The 27,142-nt window shown below is 40.6% G+C and overlaps 1 protein-coding gene across 8 annotated transcripts in view; it reads left to right on the forward strand.

The window, feature by feature from the left end:
- The window catches only part of Ca-beta (Ca2+-channel-protein-beta-subunit), a 544,248-nt gene that overhangs the window by 206,617 nt on the left and 310,489 nt on the right, over positions 1 to 27,142 (forward strand). For all 8 annotated transcript variants that reach the window (XM_065227502.1, XM_065227503.1, XM_065227510.1 and 5 more), the window contains one exon: positions 3,244 to 3,279. In XM_065227502.1, the coding sequence (XP_065083574.1) occupies positions 3,244 to 3,279 (36 nt within the window). The remainder of the gene's footprint in view (positions 1 to 3,243; positions 3,280 to 27,142) is intronic.

Below are 27,142 nucleotides of genomic sequence, written 5' to 3' on the forward strand. Positions count from 1 at the left end.
CGAATACAAACAGACTGTCGCGCACGACAACGAAGCGAGTGTAGTTAAAAACGTCAACTATTTCAACCCCTGTCCACAGTTATACATTTTTTTCGATAATCATTAACAGGCTAGCTGAGCCGAGAGATGAGCTATAGTCGGGTGAGGTTATGTTTGATAGAGCTGCTGCAGCGGCCTTATTAATAAATTTCTATTAAATCGATTAAATTTACCCAGTAATCAAATGTCAACATCTGAGCAACCGTTACCCAGTTTCTGTCGCAAGTACGTTTACGCAGATTTGGGTAAACGCATGTTTTCCCATTTTTTGGGTCGGTTCAGTTTTGACCAAACTGGGTAGACTCTACCCATTTTTTGGGTAGTTTTCAAGTAGCGTGACTTTTTTGCTTTTCAGTGTCGATCGACCGCTTTTTCGAGCAACGGTTGTCAAAATTTAATTTCTTGTCTGTCAGAAATAACTATGCTTGGATAGCAGGGTTGATCAATAACTTTCCATCTGTCAAATTTTTACCAAAATTTTAAAAAAATCGTCAAATGATTCAGAGAATAAATATTTTCCAAAGCGATTTATTAAAAAAATTAGGTTGATCACCTAACTAACAATTGGAGATGATTAAAATCTGAAAAAGCTATTTGAAGCCGAAGAAACTTATTTGTGACTAAATTTGCTCTTATTCATCTTTCAATTTTATTGGCAGTTGTCCAGGAAATTGGAAAATCCGGGAGTCCAAAAAACTCGTATATTTCGATGACTTACCAGGAAAAAATAAAATTCGTCCGATCTCCAGGAAAACAAATATTGGCTTTGATTGAATGTCAAGACCCTTAGACTTGACTAGATTTTCATGATACATTTTAAGATCTATTAAGATAATTTTGGTGAAGTTGATATAAAGAATCAAAATCAAAAAAAAATTATGAAAAATTATAAATTCATCTGTTCAAAATAAAAACAAACCTACATTTCAATCAGTTCTATCGATATCTATCAGTTATATCGATTTCTAACAGTTATATCGGTTTGTAAATTCAATTCGCAGATATATCAATATCAGTAAATGTTGTAAAATATAACTGTAAAAGTCATAATTGTGTTTGTGATGTTCATAATGAAAACAATAAGCATCCTGATTGACTCTTAAGAAAAAAAAAACTTTAGATTTCAGTGATGAATGTGGATGCTCATTTTATAAAATAGGGTAAATGATGGCTTCGGCAGACATCGACTGTTTTTGGCAATCACAATTTAAACGTTAATTTCGATGTGTTTTCTCACCAAAAAACACTTCGCTGAATGTATTTAAACGATTCCTTAGTCTTTCAGCTTCAATCCTAATAAATTTTTACGACTGATCAAACCAGTTATGCCAGGTGTTTCTTCAAAAGAAACATAAGCTCATCAAAATACGGCTGATTTCGAGTTGCCGATAATAGAACAGCTGGTTAACACGCAGTTTAAACGGAAAGGTTGCCGAAGTAAAAGAGGCTGCCGACAATAGTCACACTCACCTGAGAAGTTTGGGGCGCCTTAAAAACGTTTTCAAACTGTTTTGGACAGTTTTGTTGATTGGAATGGATGTAAACAAACAGACACGTAGAGTACTTAACAGTTCTATTAAAGTAAGTGTCGCACAGAATCCTGATATCGTACCTGATCGTTGGAGGGACAGGGATTGATACCAATTTGCCGTCCATGTTCTGTTTAAGCTTTCCAAATTTTCAATGCTTTTCAAATTCAAATCGGAAGGAGTCGAGACAAAATTGACACATTTTTTATAGTTGAAGATGCTAATTTCAAATAACAGACAGTAGTGGTAATTTTTATACGATAGATGGAGTAGATGAAAGCATAGAGTTGATAGTTCCGTTAGGGTACGGCAGTGTGAAGATTGCATATAGATATTAGAATAATTAGGACAACTTTTAAGGAAGGTACAAATCGGTTTTTTCATCTCTCTTTACCAAACTCCCGCTTTGAAGAGGGATGGTGAGGGTTGCACCCCCCCCCCCGCCACCACTGGCAAAAAGAGATGAAAACCGACCGCTAAAGTACCAACTGCGTGTTTGAAACAGTTCTACCGATTTTTTACCGCACTTCAGTTGTTATTTGAAGGAAGGCATCCAGTCGTAGGTTTGGAAATTGCAACTATTGTTTACTCCTACCACAATATGTGCTCCTGTCATCGTCGACTTGACGATCTCGAGGGGACACGGGTGGGGTAGGTGCTGCTACTGTACCTTTCGACCAATGACAGTAATTGATGGTATGCTCCCATCCAGAGTTATGTACTTTGACTACCCGCGTCCCCGCGAGATCGTCAAGTCGACGATGACAGGAGCACATATCGTGGTAGGGGTAAACAATAGTTGCAATTTCCAAACCTACGACTGGATGCCTTCCTTCAAATAACAACTGAAGTGCGGTAAAAATCGGTAGAACTGTTTCAAACACACAGTTGGTACATGAGCGGTCGGTTTTCATCTCTTTTTGCCAGTGGTGGCGGGGGGGGGGGGGGGGGGTGCAACCCTCACCATCCCTCTTCAAAGCGGGAGTTTGGTAAAGAGAGATGAAAAAACCGATTTGTACCTTCCTTAAAAGTTGTCCTAGCTCGCTATTCTAATATCTATATGCAATTTTCACACTGCCGTACTCTAACGGAACTATCAACTCTATGCTTTCATCTACTCCATCTACCGTATAAAAATTACCACTACAGTCTGTTATTTGAAATTAGCATCTTCAACTATGAAAATCGTTGACTTCACGTAGAAGTAATACTAAAACATATAGTCAAAGCACATTTTTTAGTTTATAAATGTTTGATTGATGATGACATACCTCTTCAAATAAAAAGAGCCAGTTATCAGTTTAAGTACTGTGGACCCCGTTCCATCAAATGTATCTATGATTTTATTTCCATAATAAATTATTTTCATATCTCTTAAAACAGCCTCCCCTTGTAAAGCACGTTCTTTTGTGTCCTCAGTGGACTGCTCAAACATACCAGATTCCTGAATTCAAAAATTACAATATAGACTTTACCTCTCATGCTATGGATCGAGACTGTAGCGGAGTGTGAGAGTCAATAGATTTAAACCATAGCGAGTGGAAATCAAAGCTCATATTCATCAGGTATTTGAAGATCTTAAATACTTAAACAAAACACAAAAATCATAGTATTATTGCATCTCATCGCACAATTACCAATAATTATTTTCCCATTTTGTTTTTTCTCGTTTCAGGAATCGTCGCCAACTCTAACTTTAATCTCATCAAAAGTAAGTTTACGAAATACTGCAACAGCATCAATCTTACGATCCCACACAGCCATACACATACACACACCCACACACAAACATACTCTTTCTCTCTCATGACCAAAATCCCAAATTACTGTCATTACACTGTTCCGTCCGCCCAAAATGAGCTTTGCGACAGTCGTCACTGTGTAATCCATCGGGTGGTACAAACTACATAGATACACAAACAAAAAAAAACTATTACTAATAACACGTAACCGATCCACTGATCCAAGGGAGAAAAGCAATTTAAGTGAGACCCCCTTTAACAACAACTGCGTATCTACAGCTCTTTTGGGCTAAATACTCTGGTCCGTGAAACGCAAACCAAATCTCTCGTCTTACGAAATATGAAACGGCAAAGCAGCGAGCCAAACCAGCACCAGCAGAGCGTAATCTAAGTGTAACGTGACTACCTTCGTCTTCCGGCATCGCCCGCCCTCGCGATAATGGTTATGACCCGTGCGTGCCCCCATCCATGAGACCTTCCCACCACCTCCTATTTACCAGTCCCCGAAAACATGTGGATAGATGATCTGTGGGTACACACGAAGTGCAACTCTACTCTACGCGTGATTATTATAATCAGTTTCGCGGGCTTAATCACTTTTTCCGTCGTTTTCTTCTTGCCCGGTCCGAACCCCCATCCCCACTGGAGCACAGGTCCGAAAAGGGAGGGAATGAGTGTGCATGTAGCAAGCATAACATAGTATTTTCGGTGGATGTTTTTTTTTCTGTTTTCCGTTCACAAGTACCTCTCACTCTCGACTAGTTGTTATACATGCTGGCGCAAGACAAAGAAATATGAAATTATTAGCTCTCTGACCAGTTGCTGTAGCCTCTATGATTCGTTCGCCGGGATGAGGAGAGGTGGACGGGGTGTGGGTAGGCCAAAGTGAAAAGTGTAATTAGTTTTTGTCATTAAATCTAGATTTGAAAAGATTGATGTTTCTCTTCCTCTCTGTGTGTGAGGTTTCGGTTGTTTTGACATGTTGATGTTTTTTTTTTTCTTCTTTTGTGTGTGTACATTTTTAACTGTTGAAACTAAGTACGGTCTTTTGACGTTTGAAATTGTTTTACCAAATGCTTGTCAAATTAATGGCTTTCCGAAAATTGCCATGAAAATTTCTTCTCACACAAGTAGGTTAGCGCTAGGCGAAATTACCGATGCGTCTCCCTCCGGGTGGAAGGGTAATGCCACAGAGTTCCCTATGACTCTCCTCCGCCTTTACGCTCCACGGGTGGATTAGATAATTCATCTAATGTGGTAATGAGAGTCGGTGGATATGATTTGATACATACTGTTTTGATGGTGAACACAGGTCAGTCACGCTTCTGATCTGCTAATGAGTTTCCAGTTCGGGTAAGGAGGATAATGAGCTGCAAATAAGAGGCCAACTACATGGCACAAAAATGTTTTAGAAAATTTTCGAACCTACCGCTGGAATGTGTAATGTTTTGGCATTGCTAAATTGAAATCATTATTTCACTAGCTAGCAACACTTTTGACTCGAAAAAAAAACTAATATTTCGTTATACATTTTGCACACCACACTGACTGCACTACTGAATGTTTATTCATTTGTGAGGTCTCTGCTGCGTTTGAGAGCGAGTGAGGCCTGATGCAATATGCCCATATCAAATGATAACATGCGGTGAAATTAATGCATGCACTTCTTATTCAGAGGACTTACGTAAACGTAGTGGTCAGTCGACTCTTTTCAATCCAATGATTACGTGAATACCGGCGAGTTCATCAATGGGTTGTAGATGATAATTATATAGAAGTACGATATTATTTTTGATGCAATATTTACATATAAGGGAAATGGATGTAATGTCGGCCTAAATGCCCCTATTTTGGGCCCATACATAAATTCAGCAATCGACTAAATTTTCAATATCGACCAAAAATATCCATTAGTATCGTCCCAATGACGCGTTTATCTAGATAAAAAATTGATAAATAGCAGATTTTTAGCGATGGGCTCAATCATAGATCCATAGGCCAACATTAAAGCCATTTCCCCTCTATGTAGAAGTTCCAATTTCCTCGTTGAAATTTATGATCGGAGCTTAGCTGCTGGAGTGCTAATTCTTCATAATATAGCTAAATCACCATGGCACGGGTCTTCCCTTCATCATTCAAGATTCCATCAGATTATATCAGCTGGAAAACTTTTGAATACTCCCTGAACAACCAACAGTCTTGAAAGATAATTGAATTTTTAAACAGTTGGAGATCCTCAGAACTTGATCAACCTGAAGCCTCGGAAAAATATCCAGAGAACTTTACTAATATCTTTGTCTATATGGAGACTGTAGCTTATGCAACGTTTCCTGAACATCTACAAAACTCCCTTGAGTTTTACAAAATTTCCTCAACTTATACGAAGATCTCTGAATTTATTACAAATTCCATATTTTTTTCAATCTGTTCTAACTATACGAAGATCGCTGAACATTTTTGCACTTCTGGAAAGACACCTATCATCTACAAACATTCTTGAACATCTGGAAAGTTCATTTAAATTTAAGAAGCTCATGGAGCTTTTTGAGATTTCTGATAAATTGCAACGAAGTTCCTTAAACTAAAGCGAAGACTGAAGGACTTCAGGGATCAATCCTTAGAAGTTTATTGAACTATTTATAATCGTCTACAAAATTTCCTGAATTCTTTCAAAATTCGTTACACTTATATTATATTTTATAGAGGTTTTAAACCAACGGGTTCATTCGCCTCTTTGGAGAAAATTTGATTATATCTTATCATATAGCTTACATTTTTTCAGAAATTTTATAGCCTTCAATTCTTTGTTCCAATCGTTTCCTAATGTAATGCTAAGGTCATTATTGATTCCTATTTCTTCGTGAATAAGATCGTATTTTACACACTGCAATAAGATATGCTCGATTGTTAATTCGGTTTTACGTACGTCGCAGTTACACTTATATGAAGTTTTACGAATCCTACGAAATTCGCAAAACTTTTACAAAGTTTGCTGCACCTCTACGTTTCTTTTTGACTTTTTCACGAAGTTCAACGAACGAAATTTCTTGAATTTTTACGTAATTTCAATCCCTGAGGCGACGAATATCGAGTCGTGATGGCATAGATCAGAGGTCCAACGATGCCCACTGGAATGTGCCTAGAGAAGCTGAAAGTCATCGTGGAAGGACTTTTCCCGAAGCACGACCCAACGACCTGGCCACCTACACCGTGCGGAGAGGGGGAGGGAGATAACGTGGAAGTCACCAACGAGGAACTCATAACAGTGGTGAAAGGATTGAATGTGAAGAAAACTCTCGGTCCAGATGGAATCCACAACGTAGCGTTGAAGCGGTGATCCAAGCGTTCCCGGACATGTTCAGGATGGTGCTGCAGAAATGCGTCAGCGCCAGCTGGGAGGCCATCGCCGAAGCGCTACAGGGGTGCAAAGGGCCTTTGTGAAAGATTTCCATCCTGGGCGATTACTAGCTTTGGCCTTGACCTGTGCACAAGTCAAATTTCGGTCAACGTTCTTAATTTCACTGTTTAGGCTCCGCCGCCACGAGCCTCTGGGTCTGCCTCTGCTGCGATGTCTTGCTGGATTCCAGTCCAGTGCTTGCTTGCAGATTTCGTTTCCGCTCTGTCGTAATGTGTAGCCGACCCACCTTCACTTCCGTTCACGAATTTCTGTCTCTACCGGTTTCTGATGGCACAAACGATGAAGCTCGGAATTTGAGATCCAATTGTGGGGCCACCAGGCACGAATTATGTACCGCAGGCATCGGTTGAGAAACACCTGCAGCTTCTGAGTGTTCTCCGCTGATACACACCATGTTTCACTGGAGTGTACCCCATTAGGCATAAATACGTTAGGCATACGGACGTTAGGCATACGATTGTTAGGCATAATGGACGTTAGGCATAAAGTCATTAGGCATAATGGACGTTTGGCATAATATACTTTAGGCATAATGGACGTTAGGCATAAAATACCTTGCTGCTGTGCAACTCTAGAAAACTGTTTCGAGCATGGTAAACAATGAAATCCATTATTTATCATATCATAAGAAATAATAAAGCACACATTTGTTGTAATATATTCTTACACACATATTGCAAGTCCGGGAAACTTTGAGATTTGGGCGTAATTGTTTTTGTAAACAGACATGTCAATTGCTGATCGTGAGTAAAAGAAAAATCTCGTGAACAAACTATACCAAATGATAGAGGAACCATTCATCTGCCTGTTTGTGTTGTTAGTTTTTGAGATTGAGCTTTAATTCGCGAGAAATCGTCAAATGAAGTGTTTGTTTACAAAAGCAATTACGCCCTAATCTCGAAGTTCTCCGGAAATGTCAAAGAAGATAAGGTTTTCCTCAAAGAACAGCTCATGAAATAAAGAATGGTGAATTCTGTGATTTTTCATTCAATAACAAAAAAAAAAACAGCTAAGGTTGAATAAAAGATGATGTCAAAGAACAGCTCATGAAACGAAGAATGGTGAATTCTGTGGTTTTTCATAAACATATCTGATACTTCCAGGATTTACTCCCATACTTTTCGATACAACGATTATGTTTTTGTTGTCATCAGAATGAATACTAGCAGGACCGTCTGCTGATGTGAGCGAGCGATACTTCCATGAACAGCGACGAGTTGCTGAAACAAACAAGGAACTGTGGCAAACGTACCATCTGCAACCAAATACTTTGCCTGTCCAAGACGTCGAAAGTTTTCATGAGTCCCAAAAATTAAGGCTCTTTTATTACTGTCACCGATGTCAGCAATCAATACACGGTCCCCATTATCATAATTCTGGAATTCATCCGGTAGATTATGCCTAACGTCCATTATACCTAACGTCCTTTATGCCTAACGTCCATTAAGCCTACCGTACAATATGCCTAACGTCCGTATGCCTAACGTCGTGTACCCGTTTCACTGGCGTATAACAGGACAGACTTCACGTTCGAGTTCAAAATTCGGATTTTGCTTCGTCGACTGATCTGATTCACTCTCCATACATTTTGCAAACTGGCAAAGCAGCCCTCGCCTTCTTAATCCGTGCACCTATGACGCTCTTGGTGCCGCCGTCCGACGCAATCTGGCTGCCAAGGTATTGGAAGCTTTCGACTTTCTCCACTGCCTGCCCAGCTATCGTGAAATTGGAACGGTTTTCCGTGTTGACATCCACCGATTTGGTCTTGTTGACGTTGATGGTTAGACCTGCTTCAGAGGAGCGTTCCACAATGTCGTCGAGCTTACTCTGCATGTCAGAGTGCCGTTGTGCTAATAAGGCTTGTACTCGAAAAAAAAAAATGCACCATTTTTATCCGTGTGTAACTTTTTTATCCGTGGGTAAAAATTGATGAAAATCTGGGTATAACTAGTTTGTGAATGAATTGTTTACATGTCCAAAATTTCATAACAATCGGTTCAGTGGTTATTGAGATGTCATCAAAACAAGAAGAAAATCGCCGGAGAATTTTGCGCACCGTCATGGAAAATCCGACTGCGACCATGAGATGGATCGGAAGACAACTGGGAATCACCCATACAACTGTCGCTCAGGTGGTAAAATCGTTTAAGGAGTCCCAGACGACCGAGCGGCGGGCTGGAAGTGGAAGAAAATCGAAGACAGCTGACCCTGTGAAGACCCGGAAGGTGTTGGATTATTTCAAGCGTAATCCGAACCTTTCGATTCGCGACGCGGCTCTGAAGGCAAATGTTCCACCTGGTTCGTTCAGCAAACCATGAAACGAGCTGGGCTTCGTGTATTCAAGGTCTGGAAGGCACCGAACCGGCGTGATCAACAAAACACGGTGGCCAAATCCCGCGCAAGGAAGCTGTATCGAGAGTGATTAACGAAACCGATGTATGCGGTTATGGATGACGAAACCTACATCAAGGCAGACGCAAAACAGATACCGGGGGTGGAGTTCTACGTTGCCAAATCACGGTTTGATGTTCCGGAAGACATAAGGAAGAAGAAAGTGGACAAATTCGCCAAAAAATACTTGCTCTGGCAGGCCATATGCCAATGCGGTAAACTGAGTAAACCGTACATCACAATGGGTACCATCAACAGCGAAATTTACTGCACCGAGTGCCTCCAGAAGCGTCTGTTGCCCTTTCTGCGGTCCCACGGAGGCGAGACATTATTTAGGCCGGACCTGGCATCATGCCATTACGCGCGATCGACGTTGGATTGGTACAGAGACAAAAACGTTGTTTTTGTACCAAAAACCGCCAACGCCCCAAATTCACCAGAGATTCGTCTGGTGGAAAGATTTTGGGCCATAATGAAGGCCAAAGTTCGAAAATCGTCCAAGGTGTTTAAGAACGAGCTGGAGTTGAAAAAAGAATGGATGAAAGTGACCAAAAAGGTTGGCTCCAGCATTGCACAAAATGTAATGAGGGGTCTTTAGGGAAAGGTGCGGGCTTTCAGCGATGAAAAGGAAATTTCAGCGATGGAAAGGAAATAAAGTAATTATGCCGAAACATAACCCATATGTATTAGTTCATTCCCTGAAAGTTTCAAGAAAATCCGACTTAAAATAAATTTTTGGCGAACACTTTTGTGTGGTGCATTTTTTTTTTTCGAGGACAGGCCTTAACGCAACATCATCAGCCAAATCGAAGTCGTTGAGATGCTAATAGGCTGGTAATAGGCTGCCACAGCAACCCACGGTTCGGTACACGGTCAACGGCTCCAACCATGATCTCGTCGATTACGATGAGGAACAGTAGCGGTGATAATATACATCTTTGCCTCACACCCGCGATTACCCGAATCGGGTCAGACAAAGCTCCGTTGTGCAACACTCTGCATGAGAAAGCCTCGTACTACGCTTCGATGAGGTTGACGATCTTATCAGGGACTCCCTTGCGTCTCAGAGAGCCCCTTAAGTTTTCGTGGTTTAGTCGATCAAAAGCTTTTTCGTAGTCAATGAATACCAAGTACATGGACTCTTGGAACTCATTGACCTGCTCCAAGATGATGCAGAGCGTGACAATATGGTCCACACAGGATCTTCAAGCACGGAATCCTGCCTGCTGTGGTCGGAGAGTCGCGTCGATATTCTCCTTTATCCGATTGAGGATAACTTTACACAGAACTTTGAGAACAATGCACAGTAACATGATGCCTCACCAGTTGTCGCATACAGTTGGATCCTCCTTCTTGGGAACTTTTACCAAGACGCCTTGCATCCAGTCGGCCGGAAAAGTTGCGGTGTCCCAGATATTGACGAATAGTTGATGCAACATTTGTGAGGATAGCATGGGGTCAGCATTGAACATCTCTGTTGATATGCGATCGACCCCGGGGCTTTGTTGGACATCATACTTCGGATGGCTGCTTCTATCTACCTGTGCAGGATGCTGAGGAATTATTAAACGATACGATACAGACATGGGGCAGAAATCGATTAGGATCACAGCGGGAATTCCACAAGGTTCCATCCTTGGTCCAACGCTCTGGAACGGGATGTACAACGGCGTGCTAACGCTGAAGCTGCCGAAAGGAGTTCAGATCGTTGGCTTTGCGGTAATAGGTGAGACGCTGGAAGAGGCGGAAGTGTTGGGACACAAGATGATCGCCTTGATGCAAAGAGCGAAGCTGCACAGGTAACTCACCACAAAACGGAAATGTTATTGGTCAGTAACTGTAAAGTGGTGCGCGTGCAGAAATCACTTGACGTCGAATATGCCTGTGAGAAGGCTTCGTAAGTCATCAACGCGATAGCTAGAATCATGCAGAACAACTCTGGTCCCAGAGTATGAGAAGTGCATGAGAACAGCCAGTAGCCGTTTCAGAAGAGAGCGTAAGGAATGGGTTTTAGTGGAGCTGCACTAGGCAACTAGAGGATACCACACCGAGCCAACTTCACTACAGGCCAGGCTATTAAAGCTTCCTAAACCTTACTAAAAAAAAAAACATTGTCTCTGCTATGTCAATTCGAAACATTTTTCAATCCGAAACATTCCTGGACTGGACCGGTAATCGAACCCAGCCGCATCCAGCATGGTCTTTAGAGTGATGCAAAATTTGAAATTTTCGCTCCACAATACTTAAACGATTCCAAATTGGATCCTGACTAACCTCTCAAAATTTGAACCCATTTGGTGAGAAGCTGAGATGGCACAAACCATTTGAAGTTTGTATGGGAATTACTATGGTAAAACCAAGATTTTTGTTCATGTCTATATAATAATTCACCATATCGGTCTGCTTCAAAAACTTTCAACTGTACTTGTAGGAATTTTTTCCAGCTACAATTTTTTTGAAAACCACTTTTTGATTAAATGCAAGGATCGAAAGTTATCAATAGTTCAATGCGCTTATGTCTTATGATCATGCTCAATCAACTGTTCAGCAGGCAAAATTGGTGTTTCTGGGGCGTTGAATAGGACACAAAAATCATGGCTACTATGTCACACTGCAAAATACAGTGTGCCTACAGAGCTTGCTGCTTGATCATGTCATAAATTTACCAATCTCTTAAATAATTAATAACTTTTTCCTGTCTCGTTTTACATAGAAACGATCTTCAGCAAAGTTGTAGCTGAGAATATGGTTATCGAACTGTTTCGCAGCTCAATATGGAAAAAGACTAGAAGGCAATGAACAAAAAGAACCAATTCCACGCCAAATCGGTCAGTCACCAAACTTGACTATCTTCGATCTGAATGATACTTGGCACATATTTTCAGTATGATAGACCAAGTATTTTCCGCAGTATATTTTTATTATATTATTTGAATTTTGAGGTTTATTTTTAATTTTTTTTTTTGTAAAAAAACGATAAAAAAAATCCGCGTATATTTTTTTTTATAAAGCCTTATTAGTTTCCTACAACTCCTTCTTAGTAAATTTTTTTCTACAACCAACTGTTTTCGAACTACATTTTTTTTAAAGCATGTGTGCAAAAACACATAGGCCCTTTTCAAAAATTACCCTTGAGTCAAAAGGGTCTCCTCTCCTGCGGAAAATACTTGGTATATCATACTGAAAATATGTGTCAAGTATCATCCAGATCGAAGATGGTCGAGCACGATTTCAGGTTTTTTCAGCTCATTCTGGATGGAATCCCTTTGAGATTTCCTATAGTAATTTACATGTAAACTTCAAATGGCTTGTTCGAAATCTGTTCCCAACCAAATGAGTTGTAACTTTGGGAGGCTAATCAGGACCCGATTTGAAACCATTTAAGCACTGTGGAGCGAAAAAGTCAAATTTTGCATCAGTCTAATGGTCTTGCTCTATATCTGCGCTTTTACCGACTGAGCTAAGAGAGACTGTTTACATATGAGTCGTTGGTCGTTGGGTTGTAAACTTTTTTTTTGCACGTGGAACATTGATTTTTTTAGACTGCCAATGCTAGAAATGTTTTCTGTTTTCTGTACATATAATTGATGATAACCCTGCCAACACGTTATAGTTTCCATACTGATAAAAACATTGGTTTTTCAGTTTTGTAGAATTAAAAAGAAATATTTTCACCCAGTGGGGAGATTTGATTGTGATATTTAATCATTAAAACGAACAAAACTACAGCAACCTGACTAATCATTATCAGCGATATCACCAAATCAGATTTAGTTTTCAATTTGATCTCAGATTTTGCTCGGGTAGTGTAACAACTTTTTTGATTGTCACATCAAAAAAGTTGTAAAAATATTGAATTTATTCACTACTGACTGAAAAGATACAGATACTGAAAAGAATCAAAAAAGGGATCAAGAATCAACTTTTAAAAATGTTCGGATTTGTGGATCAAGTGTCCGGATTTTTCATATTTAAAATAGTAATAAAGTTTTCATATTATTGACCATCTTTTCTTGGGCGTAAACTGAAATGAAAATAAATTTAATTTTTTATGTTACGATGTACATCTTACCCCCTCTTTTCCCCCAATCACATCCATTCTCATTCCTATTCCGTAACGCCAAAGAAACAAATCTTGTCTTCCGAAATCAACAACCTCATCCCTCCCCTTTTCCCTCCCCCTCCCGTCATGATTCTAGTTCACTGTTTTATTAACCCACTATCGTGTGTTTTCCACTCACCCAACCGAGTAAGCCAAAACGATCTGTCACAGTACCGAATTCCTGCCGGGATCGACGGCCTACTTACGCGAGTGTCGCCCGTTCCTCCTTCCGCTAGACGTTTGAAATTATGAAAACAAACCTCGGTACAACGGCACATCCACAGCCCAGCTACTATTTTGTTTGCATTTATTTTGAATTATGTGATAGAATAATACCCGGTAATGGGACGTCCCGTTTAGACGCCGACAGGACAAGACTCTTTTGATAGTCCGTTCTTGTGATGAGCTGCTGTTCATCTTGTTTGGTTTGCGTGGATTTTTGCTTTGTGACCGCGCAATTTTCCGCGGCGATTAAAACATTTCAAGAAGCAATTAATTGCGTGTGTGCGATACCACTTTGATACACTGTTGTCTCGGTTCGGTTTGGAGGAAAAAATGTTCTTTAATGTTAAAAATACGGAGGATTATTAATGGGAATACAACGAGTACCCGAATGACAGCGATATTTTCACTTATGCTCGGACTGTCTTCCGCCCCCACCCGAGCCGTGCGCAGTTAAATGGGATAATGTGATAAAGCGGATCGGGCGAGTAATTTCGAGGGTATTTGTTTGACGGGTCGAGACAAAACAGCAATTAAAAATTTAGCGTTTGGCAACTGTTGACCGCCGCCGCGATCAAAAAGAATGCCTGCGCTGTGCCATGGCCATTCCAGATGGAAAAATTATTCAAAAATCATGCATTTCATTCAATTCGAAGTAGAATCTACTTTAAAGCATCTCACTCTCAAAATAAAACAGGAAACCATTAAGACGATAATAAATCAAATTGATTGCACGTGTCACACCGTTGACGACTCGAGCTTAGAATGTATTCACTTTAAGTACGGGTTTATATCTTGCAACAGTTCGGTAGCGTGACATCTTTATACTCGCAGTGAAGCTCTGTCCGTTTTGTGAAACTGATTCGGAATAACGCCTGTACATATTTTTAGTACAAATTAACCGTTTAACTTTTAACTGTTTCACTATTTGCTAACCAATGGAATCGTATACTATGCTTAAAACAACTAAACTTTCATGCGACCTGCCAATCGCTACGCGGCAAATTTGCTGATTTGATCGTCGATTTTATGCCTCCCACTTTTATGCCCCAAAGTTGAGGCTCTTCGCCGGAATTCTCCCTTCAATTTATTGGTCAGAAACGATCATCTGAACTGCCGAAAGCGCATTAGCAGATCAGAGCAGCAAATGCTACCACCACCAAAGGATACCGCGCGCGCATAGCCTGTGTATGATTCACTGCAGGAGCAGCAGCAGCAGCAGTTGCCTCTTGGTCTTCCTCCTTGTCTCATTTCATGGTTGCATTTTGGCCACAGGCAGGGATTCGCGCCAAAGCGAAAATTAATTTATGAATGATTATGAGCGCGGCTGAAAATTACCCCCCGGAAAAATCACCGATCGACGCCGTCGCCTCAGCCGCCGTCGTCGTCAATGACGCTTCTTGGACATTAAATTCCATGCAGCCTGGCAGCAGACAGCCACGACCCGACGGGATCATTGACGATTGACGGTTGCGGTGCAATTAAAATGTACTTAGCCCCGAAACGGGTGGCCTTGGGATTTGTGCATCGCAGACGCAGTCTCAGGTTATTTTATGTCGGATTTGTTCCTGGAAATGGAACGATTTCAATGAGGGGGGTTAATTTTAGGACCCAAGTATGTTAGGAGGCATTTATTTCTTTTTTTGCGTCGTCGTCTAATTTCGTTTCGTCTGATGCCGTCAAAGTAAATCACCAACTTTAATTGGAAAGTGAGCAATCATGGGCTCTTTTTTTTTATGGCTCGCGGAGACAGTTCTCGTGCAGTGTGCAGGCCCCTTTCCTGGAGACCAAAATTTTGCATCTATTTTCGATACAGTAAACATATTAGCATCACGCGAGGAACAAACGGTACATTTGTCCTGCTTTGCTCCCTTCTTAGGTACCTATATCCCACCCGAAAACATGTTAATTTGCAACACGAACATTGGAAACATCAAATGTGTTCGTTTAGCAAAAAAAAGGGCCGTAAGGTAAGGAACTTAAAAAAAAGTAGGAGGTGCTTCCCTTATTAGTTACGCTGTAAACTTAAATTTAGTGGAATGATTGCAAAAAGGGGGAACGTATTAGTTTATAATGAAAGTGCAATAAATATATGGTGGAGTATTCACACATGTTCCTCTTGCTCAATAACATCATTCCCATCGTTGGAAGATCAAACAATATGTTGTAGAATTTGATGGATTTCGGATTGCTATATGAGCAAATTATTCATATTACCTTTTTTGAAAAATTATTTAAACTTTGCGATGCACAGAGGAGTATTTGTTCTAGAAAGCAGGCCAGTTCCGAAAAGCGAAATGTATGAACCTAATTTTGTTTCGATTTTTTTAGTAGCAACACATCTTGCTCATGACATAACCATTACTTTAAACCAACTTAATGAGTTTTTAAACCCTCCTACCTGTCAATATCTTAGCCTCTGTCGCAGTCAGTTGGGTGGTTAATAAAAGTGCGTTCTCTCAGTCGCACTGTGTTAAAACTTGAAAATTTGAATTTAAAAGGTGCTATACAACATAAATCGAATTTATAACGGTAAGTCGATTGTTTTTGAACAGTTTGCATGTTTCAACACATAATTTGAACTCATAGTTTTTCATGAGCAGCAACAATGCAATGCATTTGAAAGAAGTTAGCAATCGCATGAAATTTAACTAACGGGTTTATTCAATTTCCGGGAACTTCCGGGCAAGTTGTAATATTCCATTTGAAAACTCAATGTTTAAGGAATTTAATGACATAATAAAATCTTCCTTATGTTTCCTTTTTTTGATTTATTTTTAATTTTGTTCGTTGAACTGTTTTTACCGAGTCTGAAACATTGCATCGTTTTATATCAAGGCAATATTTATGCCAGATAATGGAAACATGTTCCAAAAAGGTACTAAATGACCGATTATTGTTTGTTGAGAGCAAGCTGGCCAACATTTTGAGATGTCCTTCTGAACGTAAAGCTACACTTAAGCGTGAGTTCTGCCACTTCAAATCCGATTTCAAAAAAATATGGATTGCCTCCCTTTATCGCAAAAGTTTTTTCATCAGTGCCAACCACGAATAGCTGAATTTTGAAATTCAATTCACTTCTTGGGGTCCTCTAGCATGCAGAAAAGGACACCGAACTAAAAAGTTTGAAGATTCAAGTGAGAGGTCAAAGCGTAGGAGAACTTCAGAACTCAGAGCAACCGCTTCGTTTAACGAATTGACATATGTTGCTCAAATGGGTCAGCGAGCTTATGGAAATACAGCTGCTGCAAATGTAATAAAATCAGTAGCAGCATTCCCCTCGACAGCTGAGAAACCTAATCGAGTTATTCTTAACCCTCAAAATCCATTATATCCTCGTCAACATACGCCTGAAGAAGCTTTAGCTATTTTTGTTGAGGCTGACTTAACGAGAAAGCAATATGAAATTATTCACATGGCAGATAAATGTTGTTTTGTTTGTTTGTTTATTAAGGACATTTTACATCTCCGCGATGCATTCATGTCCGTAGCAGATAAATCGATAACAAGGGCAGATAAATCGATCTACCCTTGTTATTCGGTTTTGAAACAAGCAAAAGATCACTGTTACCCAAAGAAAGAAGCCATTACAGTTACCGAAATACTCGCAGAAGTGCGTCTTCAGGATCTACTGGATCACACGGCATTACGGCTTTGCAAGTTTCGGAGCAGTTATCGGACGAAGAAAAATGCAGTATGCAGCTGTTGACCAAGCGGGGGTGTGACGGATCTCAGCAGACGCAGTATAAGCAAACTCACCAGCTGCAAATCTCAACAACAGAAAAACCTCCCAGACGTCGCTAAGAGGCGCATGTTGAACTTGTACAATCAGTTCTTGGAGCTCAATATTGTTCCCGACGATTGGAGACGAGTAAGGGTGATAGCCATTAAAAAGCCTGATAAACCCGCGTCGGATCACAATTCGTATCGGCCCATCGCGATGCTGTCGTGTATTCGGAAATTGATGGAGAAAATGATCCTTTTTCGCCTCGACAAATGGGTTGAGACGAACCACCTTCTTTCAGATACTCAATTTGGTTTCCGTAGGGGTAAGGGAACGAACGACTGTCTCGCGTTGCTTTCCTCGGAAATTCAGTTGGCTTTTGCTAAGAAAGAGCAAATGGCTTCTGTGTTCTTGGATATCAAGGGGGCTTTTGATTCAGTATCCGTTGAAGTTCTTTCAGAGAAACTCCACGCTTGTGGATTGTCTCCATTAATGAATAATTTTTTGTACAATTTGCTGTCAGAAAAACATATGAGCTTTTCTCATGGAAACTCTACAGCTTTTCGATTTAGCTACATGGGTCTCCCCCAAGGCTCATGTTTAAGCCCCCTTTTGTACAATTTCTACGTTAGAGAAATTGATGTCTGTCTTAGTGACAATTGCACGTTGAGACAACTTGCAGATGACGGCGTAGTGTCTATCACAGGGCCAAAAGAGGTTGACCTGCAAGGACCCTTACAGGATACCTTGGACAATTTGTCTACTTGGGCTATTCAGCTAGGTATCGAATTCTCCACGGAGAAAACTGAGTTGGTCGTTTTTTCTAGGAAGCATAGCCCAGCACAACCGAAGCTTCAACTTTTGGGTAAACCGATCACTCATTCCATGTCTTTTAAATATCTCGGGGTCTGGTTCGATTCCAAATGCACCTGGAGATCCCACATTGAGTATCTGAGACGAAAATGCCAACTAAGGATCAATTTCCTTCGATCAATTACCGGAACGTGGTGGGGAGCCCATCCACAAGATCTTCTGACGTTGTACCGGACAACGATTTTATCGGTTTTAGAGTACGGTAGTTTTTGCTTCCAGTCGGCAGCTAAAACGCACATCATCAAGCTGGAACGGATCCAGTATCGTTGTCTTCGTATCGCGTTAGGATGCATGCACTCGACTCATACTATGAGTCTCGAAGTGCTGGCGGGCATGTTGCCACTATCCGTCCGTTTTTCAGAGTTATCTCTTAGGCTCCTCACCCGTTGCGAAGTAATGAACCCACTGGTGATCGAAAATTTTGAGAAGCTTCTGGAGCTAAATCCTCAAACATGTTTTATGACTTTGTACTACCTATATTTAACACAGGATGTCAGCCCTTCAAGAAATATTCCCAATCGTGTAATCTTCTCCGATTTCGGCAATTCAGTGAATTTTGATTTCTCTATGACGCAGGAAATCCGCGGAATTCCAGAGCATCATCGTCCTATGATTGCTCCGTCATTATACGCTGCAAAGTTTGGCCATGTTGATTCTGCGAGAACGTTTTTCACAGATGGATCTCTAATAGAGGAGTCCGCTGGTTTTGGTGTATTTAATGAATTTCATAGCGCCTCTCGAAAACTTGAAGCTCCTTGTTCTGTGTATGTGGCTGAACTGGCAGCAATTCACTACACCTTCGAAACTATTGCTTCACTTCTTCCAGACCACTACTATATTTTTACGGATAGTCTCAGTTCTGTCGAGGCTATCCGTTCCATTAGGCCGGTAAAGCACTTCTCGTATTTTCTCTTGAAAATACGAGAACTGCTTAGTACTTTATCCGTGCGCTCTTTCATCATCACCTTCGCGTGGGTCCCTTCGCATTGCTCAATTTTGGGCAATGAGAAGGCGGATTCACTAGCGAAGGTGGGCGCTATGGAAGGCGACATTTATGATCGACATATCGCCTATAGTGAATTTTTCTCTATTTATCGTCAGCAGTCGCTCGTTAGCTGGCAACATCAATGGAGTGAAGGGAGCTTGGGACGATGGCTACATTCAATTATCCCTAAGGTGTCGAAGTTTGCATGGTTCAAAGGGTTGGACTTGAGTCGAGACTTCATACGCGTGATGTCTCGTCTCATGTCCAATCACTATTGTCTAAACGCTCACTTGTTCCGTGTGGGGTTGGGAGACAGCAATCTCTGTGAATGTGGACAAGGTTACCAGGACGCTGATCACATCCTTTGGTCTTGTGCGGAGTATCGTGGAGTCAGATCACATTTTTATGATTCCCTTCGGGCTCGAGGTAGACAACCTAATGTTCCAGTTCGGGATATTTTGGCTAGACGCGATCTGGAGTTTATGAAACTCATATATGTTTACTTTAAGGATATTAACCTTAGATTGTAAGTTTGATTAACCTTGTGCTTAGTTTGTATTTTGTACGTGTGGGTTTTTTTTTCAATGTTTGTTTTCAAGATGAATAGAAATAATTTCATGCTTTAGGATTAATTAAATAGTTGTATCGTAAACCACATTTCAAACCTCCTTCTTCCCTTTTCCCATCCAAAAAATTGTAAATCTCCACTAACCTCGAGACAACCGCGAGTACTCGGTCCAGTTCCTTTAACTTTATATTTAAGACAGTAATAATGTATAACGCAAAGGATAACTCGGCTCTGTAAAGTTTATTCGATTGAGCCTGTACAAATAAAGTAATTATAAAAAAAATCTCAACAACTGTGGTGAGATTGAGTTAAATGATTTTTGCTTTACACCCGAACGCAAACGAAACTTTCATAACGGCTGGCAGCAGTCACTTCGTGTCTGCCATCGGTGAACAGTAAAAAGAGATAGCATACTATACTTTCTCTTTCTGAAAAACGATGTGCAACGGAATGATTTTAGTGTCTAGTCAACTCTCCGCTTGATTTTTGTACGTTGTGAATAGTCTCGCAATATCAAAGGAGCTTGTTTAATCAATTTTTTTTTCTTCTATTTAACGTCGGTCTCTGTTCCGCAATCTAGTGCCAATCACCGACGGACATCGATTGCCATCCATTGACGGCAATCGAATGTGCAGGAAGGCAGCTTCCACACCTGCGTAGGATATCGTACCCATTCAACACACATGGGCCGGGACCAACGGCTTTACTTCCCTTCCGAAGGAAGACGTGACCAGAGATTTTTATGCCTCAGAAAAATCCCACCGACCTCGGCTGGGATTGAACCCAGACCCATCGGGGTGTTAGAAAGCAGTCACGCTTACCACTACACCACCGGCGCCGGCTTGTTAAATCAATATCAAGCATGATATTTTGTTCCAATATCACGTGTGATATTGAGAGCGGAAAAATATAATTTGATTGATGATTTTGCCAACACTGTTTCCAACAATGGTGAACGGCAAAGTATGTAGCTCTGCAACAAGTACAATGAGAACAATGAGATGCTACGTTTGATGTGATGTGATATGAATGGAACCCACCATCAGTGCAAGGATTACCAATGTCTGCAGATACTTTACCGGTTGTAAAGTTCTGCCTGATGGTTTGTTGCAGCAGGGTGAATCAGCGTCATTGAAGACCTTTGGAAGACAAAACGACCAAATGGCCATCTGTAATCACGTGACAAGGGACTGACAAATCCACGAACCCTCGTCCAGTCAACAAATCCTTTGATTCCCTTAGGCTGCCCCTCCCCAACCCAATATATAATATAATGTTTTAAAATATATGATTTACAGTAATGTTCCACCACATGTTCAAAAATGTGCAGAAATTTGGCGTTCAATGATGATTTCAAATACACAAAAAAATGGGATGTGTGGAGAAAACTCAATTAGGAATTTGCCAAATTTAAGAGAATCATGTAAATTTAGTTTATATAGATAAAATCAGATACGATCTCACCAAGTTAGTCCAAATGAATCCACAGGAAGCATCCGTGCTATTGTTGCATTGTAGTTCCAATCAAAGACGGTTCGCTTGATGGAGATCGACATAAACTAGTCCCGTCCTATGTAGAACCAATTTGAAGTGTCCAATCGTCGAAAATGTTAACCGGATTATTAACCAAATAAGCATAAAAAACTCCGAGAAAAAAAACGAACGTCATGTTCGTTCACACGTGCAGCCTACTCTCATGATGAGCACTTCGACAATGAGATGCTACATTTGTGGAAAAACTTCTAAGAGCTTCAACAGTCTTGACAAACTTCAGCCTTCTAATCCAGAATCGTTCAAATTTGGATTGTCGATTTTACTTGCAAGGATTAGATTTTTTGAATCGGTATTGCATATTTCTTACAAACTATCTATAAAGAAACGGCAGGTAAGATATTTTGAAGTAAATCTAAATCTAAATCATCTTCAATTAAACTTCCATTAGGTCAGAGATCCTGCAGAGAAACAGATAGTTAAGCGCAGGAAACTTGACAATCAGAAAGCATTCAAATCTGAAATGGGGCTAATAGTTGACGTTCCCAATCCAGAAAAGTCAGCAGCCATAACAGGACTTGACATTCGTCTCATTCACCGGTTGACAATTATTCTTGAAACAATATCATGTGGATACCAAGTTGACGCTGACAAGTTTGCCAAATTTGCAATGGAAACCGCCAAGATGTAAGTGGAACTGTACGGTTGACATGCTATGACACCAACACTACATAAGATTCTCGCGCATGGAGCAGAAGTAATCCGTCATGCCTTACTACCTTACTACTCAACTTTCTGAGGAGGCTGCGGAAGCAAGAAAGTTCAGACTCAACTTGTCAAGAAAATTCTCTAGAATCCAGTGCAACAGGGATGTGTTGAACAGACTTCTTCTCAGCTCAGATCCGTTCCTCAGCAGCTCCAGACAAACACCAAGAAAGAAAAGCAAACCTTTTTCTACAGAAACGCTGCAGATGTTCGCAAAAAAATCAATGGCAGGGCAGTGCTGAAGAATTTTTAATCCTTGAGCATTGACCTGCTATAAAATGCAACGGCAACTAACTTAAAGTCTGTTCCAGCTAGTATTAGTTGTCGTAGCAAGAAACAGTTTACAGTGTTTTGATCTGGAATGATTGTGTTTATTCAGTGGTGAGAATTTCATCAGGATTCATTCACACGTTAAAAAGTTATCGAAGATGGAACGTGAGACAAAACGTGAACAAATTATGCACTCTCACGTTTTCACTCAACCAAGGAACCAAGAAGGAATGATCGCAAAAGTTCTCAAATTTCCAAAATTTACTGTGAATACCGTGCTTAAACGTTACCGGAAAAACCAACGTTCGATCGTGTACAACAAATCAAACGTAGGGGTGGAACATATGACGCAAAATAACTTGGACTTTGGACAAATTCCGGATCAAAAATGTGACCTTGCCAAACGTAAGGAGAATGCCCAAGTAACCATAGGCACGGTATTTCGCCTTTTTGGCTACATACAGCTGAACAACGGCTGTACCAGTGTTTTCAAGTTCTGATGAGCATGCATGGCATGCACAGTTGTACACACCAACTGCTCATTTGTTAAAAACTTTTCATTGAGTTGTTGAATTTTTTTTTCTTTATGGTATTTGATAGTTGATAGATATGCAAAGAGTAGGTAAATCTTTACATTTGAATCAACACCAATGAAGTTTCACCCTTAAAGTCCGAGATGTGCAGCTAGCATTTCTCACTTCATTTTTACAACGCAAAAACAAATACTGTTTATTACTTAAGGGTGTCGCACATCACATTGCATCACGGAAAAAAACGCTGTAGAAAATTACCTAGCTGACCGATCCTTTTCAAACCGTCAGACAATAAAATGTAGCCCGTTAGTAAGCTTTTGGAATGTTTACTTCATTCAACTTCAATACCATAAACATACGCTCGCATCTTACGCTTAACTCCACTCATTAGGTTCTGTACAACATCTGGCTGCAGCTTCTTCTGTACGAAAACCCATTTTTCTTCATGTCTTACTCAGAGTTGACCTTCTTGGGATGCTTCCGTAGTACCTGCTTCATAATAGCCCAGAATTTTTCGATGGGCCTTAGTTCCGGTGCGTAGGGAGGGTTTATATCCTTGGGTGCGAAAAGACCCCGTTGGCTTCATACCACTCCAGGACAACATTTGATTAGTGCCACGAAGCTAGATCCGGCCAGAAGACCGTAGAGCCCTCGTGTTACTTCAACAGAGGAAGCAGATGCTTCTGTAGACACCCCTTGACGTAGATCTCCCCGTTTACAGTCCCGGTAGTCACGAACGGTGCACTCCGTTTGCCACATGAACAGATCGCTTGTCAAATCATATATTACTTGGTAAACAATGATGCTTCGCCAGCATCTGGGTGTACAGTTTCCAGGCCCGTGAATTTCCCACCGTAAATTGCCGTTCGTCACGATTTGGAGCCTTCTGCACTTTGTACGTATGCAGTCCCTCCCGGTCCTTGGCTCTCTGAACGAAAGATTTGGACACATCCCTGATCGAAGCATTGGGATTCCATCCATTCTGACCGCATTTCTCCTTCCGTTCGATGCTCAGAGTTTCGTAGTAACGTTTTATCACACGACTCACCGTTGACTGCACGATTCCGAGTTGTTCTCCGATGCCCCGATGAGAGAGTTGAGTGGGTAATGCTCTATAGTTTTTTTTTCGTGATGCAATTTGATTTGGTACACCCTTTAGAATTAAAATCTACTTTTTTTACGTATGTATAACAAGCTTAAACTCAATTATATATACTGTTTAAAAAAAAAACTATGTTTCATCAACTGTGTGCAAAGTTATTAGTAAATGAGCAGTTCGTGACTAAAAGGTGAAATAACGTGCCTATGGTTACTTAGGTGCTCCGGGTAAGTTCAAGTTTGTCGCTTTTACGTCGTTTTTCCCTTTTAATTATACTACTATTGTATCACTTTCACTTTAACTAATTCACTGTGAATTAGTGATAGTAAATCAGTGGAAGTGAAAGTGATACAAAAGCAGTAGAATTAAAAGGGAAAAAAAACGACGTAAAAGGCATAAAATTATTCTAATTATACGTTAATCAATCAATTTAGATCAAATGTGTCGTTGCAGTTAAATTCACTCGCAAGTTAATGATTTGACAAGGCATCTGTAGTTGTGGAAATAAAACAAAGGTTTTCATCACTGGAGCGACTATGAATGGACAACTTTACAAGGAGGAATGTTTCCAGAAGAGAATTTTGCCCTTCATTCAGTCACATGAAGGTCCCGTAATGTTCTGGAATGACTTAGACAGATCTAATTACAGCAGGGATGCCATGGAATGGTATAAGCAGAATAATGTCGATTTTATTGTAAAAAGTATCAATCCATCAAATTGTCCAGATTTCACCCCATTGAAAAATTATGGGCAATTATCAAGCGTAAATTGAAGAAACAAACAATCAAAACACCACCGATAACAACGCTCTTGATTGGCTTCTGACCTACTTGGAAATACTAGTTAAAAAAATCCTTTAAAAAGCTCCTTGTATAGCTAGTCTAAAAATTAGAAGGGTCTGTGCAACGAACGGAAGTTTGACGTAGGACCACTAGTGGATGGAACAAATGTGATGAGCATTTAGTTCTTTTCATTGATCGTATTTTTATGTTTTTGAATTTTTGAATTGTAGGTGTACAAAATTTGTGTTAATTTTTTTTTTTCAAAGAGAAAGTAAGAATCGACCAAAATCACTTGCACCCCTGCTTCCAAGTTTGGTTACACGATTACAACTCTGTAGAGCATTTTGTGTGGTCGTTGGGAGCGTATGATTCTGGTAAATTCGATTACAACTATTTACTGTTATAAGCTTGTTGGTCTTGAAAAGGGCCGTTTTGTTTCCAAAGTTGGTGATGATTTAACCTCCGAAACCGTACAGAGTGCGTCTCTGTCGCTTCAAAGCGTAGATGACATCCATGGCCGCTTACGCTTAGCGTGTTCAGTGTAGGTGAAAGCATCACGGATCTAATTTTCCATGAACACCTTCAGCACACCTCTTAGATCAGACCGGAGATACGTTTGACACCGCCCGGCTGAACCAGACTACTACATACAAATTGCTTATCAAAGCATGTTATGATGTATTGCATTTGTGCACAAACCTAGTCTTAATGTCATAAATTTTGGAATCTTATTTTGGAACATCCGCCTCTTGATGGAGATCTGAAATTCTTGTGTCAAAGGGACGATCAAAGATCATCCTAAGCACTCTGTTCTGAGCAACTTGGATTTTGTTCCTGTGAGTCTGTGCACATGATTCCTACACCGGAGCTCCGTAGAGGATCGCAGGTGCTATAATTTGTTTGTAGACAGCCAGTTTGTTCACCCTTGAGAGGTGGGATCTGCGGCAAATCAGCGGATACAGACACCTAACCAAGGCGGAACACTTGATTACGGTTTGAGCGGAATAGAAGCTTTTTATCAAACAACATCCCGAGATAGGTTACTTCGGCGTACCACTCAACTCTTGTGCCATCCATGATTACAGTACAAGAAGGAGCCGGTTTTAGTTTGGGCGATTGCCGATGGAAGAACATGATTGTTTGTGTTTTGGAGGCATTGATTTTGATTTTCCACGTGTTGGCATAATCAGCAAAAGTATCAAGGCATCGTTGGAGCTTGGTTGTTATTTCGCGAGGCATCCTACCCTTGACGGTTATTGCGGTATCATCTGCGAACAGGAAGAACACGCAACCGTCTTCGAGGGGAGGAATGTCAAAAGTGTAGATGCTGTAAAGCAAAAGGCCCAACAGGCTTCCTTGCGGAACACCTGCTCGGATGGAGAACGTGTTTGAAAAGCAGCCATTCAACGATACCCTGAACGACCGTTGCTGAAGGTAGTTACGGGTGATCTTAACAAGATGTAAAGAAAGTTGAAGTTACAAAGCTTGTATACAAGCCCAGACATCATGCTTGGCATGCACAGTTGTACACACCAACTGCTCATTTGTTAATAACTTTTCACTCAGTTGTTGAAATTTTGTTTTCTTCAAGGTAATTGATAGATTAGGATCATAGTTAACTGTAGACATGCAAAGAGTAGGTCAATCTTATCATTTGAATCAACACTAATCAATTTAACACTTAAATTCCGAGATGTAGAGTGAGCATTTCTCATCTCATTTTTACAACGCAAAAACAAATACAGTTTACTACTTGCATTAACATCTACTTTTTTTTACATATCTATAACAAGCTTACACTCTATTCTGTCTTCTGCTTCAAAAAGAACTATGTTCCGTCAACTGTGTGCAAAATTATTATCAAATAAGCAGTTCGTGACCAAAACTGTGTATGCCAAGCATGCCAGACATTGACAAACGCTTTCTCAACGTCTAACAAGGCCATGGCTGTGGACTTGGATACAGCTTTGTTACTTCGGATGTTATTCATCACCCGCACTAGCTGGTGATTGGTGGAGTGCCCCTTTCTGAACCCAAATTGTTCCGGAAGGAGAATGTTATTTTCCTCGACAAACTTGAGCAAACGATTGAGAATAAGTTTCTCGAACAATTTGCTCAGCGCTGAAAGGAGGCTTATCGGTCTGTAGCTTGAGCTAGCGTTGGGTCCTTCGCGGGTTTGCGAATAGGTATGATATTCGCTGTCATCCAGATAGGGTTAACTACCCCATTTCCAGCCTATTAGGCACAACCCGCACTTACTCTTTCTTAATCTAGTGCAGTTTCGGACCAAACGGAATGTGCTTATTACTGATGGCTTCCAAATTTATTTACCTTTCCATACGTACCGTAAGATTTGATAAAGAGAAACCAATCGTTGAGATATTGTCGAAAGTCTAACACTACTTCTTGACGGCAAACTCGGCCTATGGATTCTAAACTCGGCCTCACGCATTGAAGCGCCATTGAAACGCCAATGAATTAACTTCGGCCTATCGGATGAAGATAAAAATTGATTCTGTCGGAGCGCTTCTTTTGTTTTTGGGAATAATGGGTGCAAACCACGCGTTCTCATTGACTTCGTTCGGTAGCTTATTAACTAAAGTATCGT

Source organism: Ochlerotatus camptorhynchus, unplaced genomic scaffold (assembly GCF_037179485.1).
Source record: "Ochlerotatus camptorhynchus isolate MF236.1 unplaced genomic scaffold, CSIRO-AGI_Acam_v1.1 ptg000274l, whole genome shotgun sequence".
NCBI classification, from domain to species: domain Eukaryota; kingdom Metazoa; phylum Arthropoda; class Insecta; order Diptera; family Culicidae; genus Ochlerotatus; species Ochlerotatus camptorhynchus.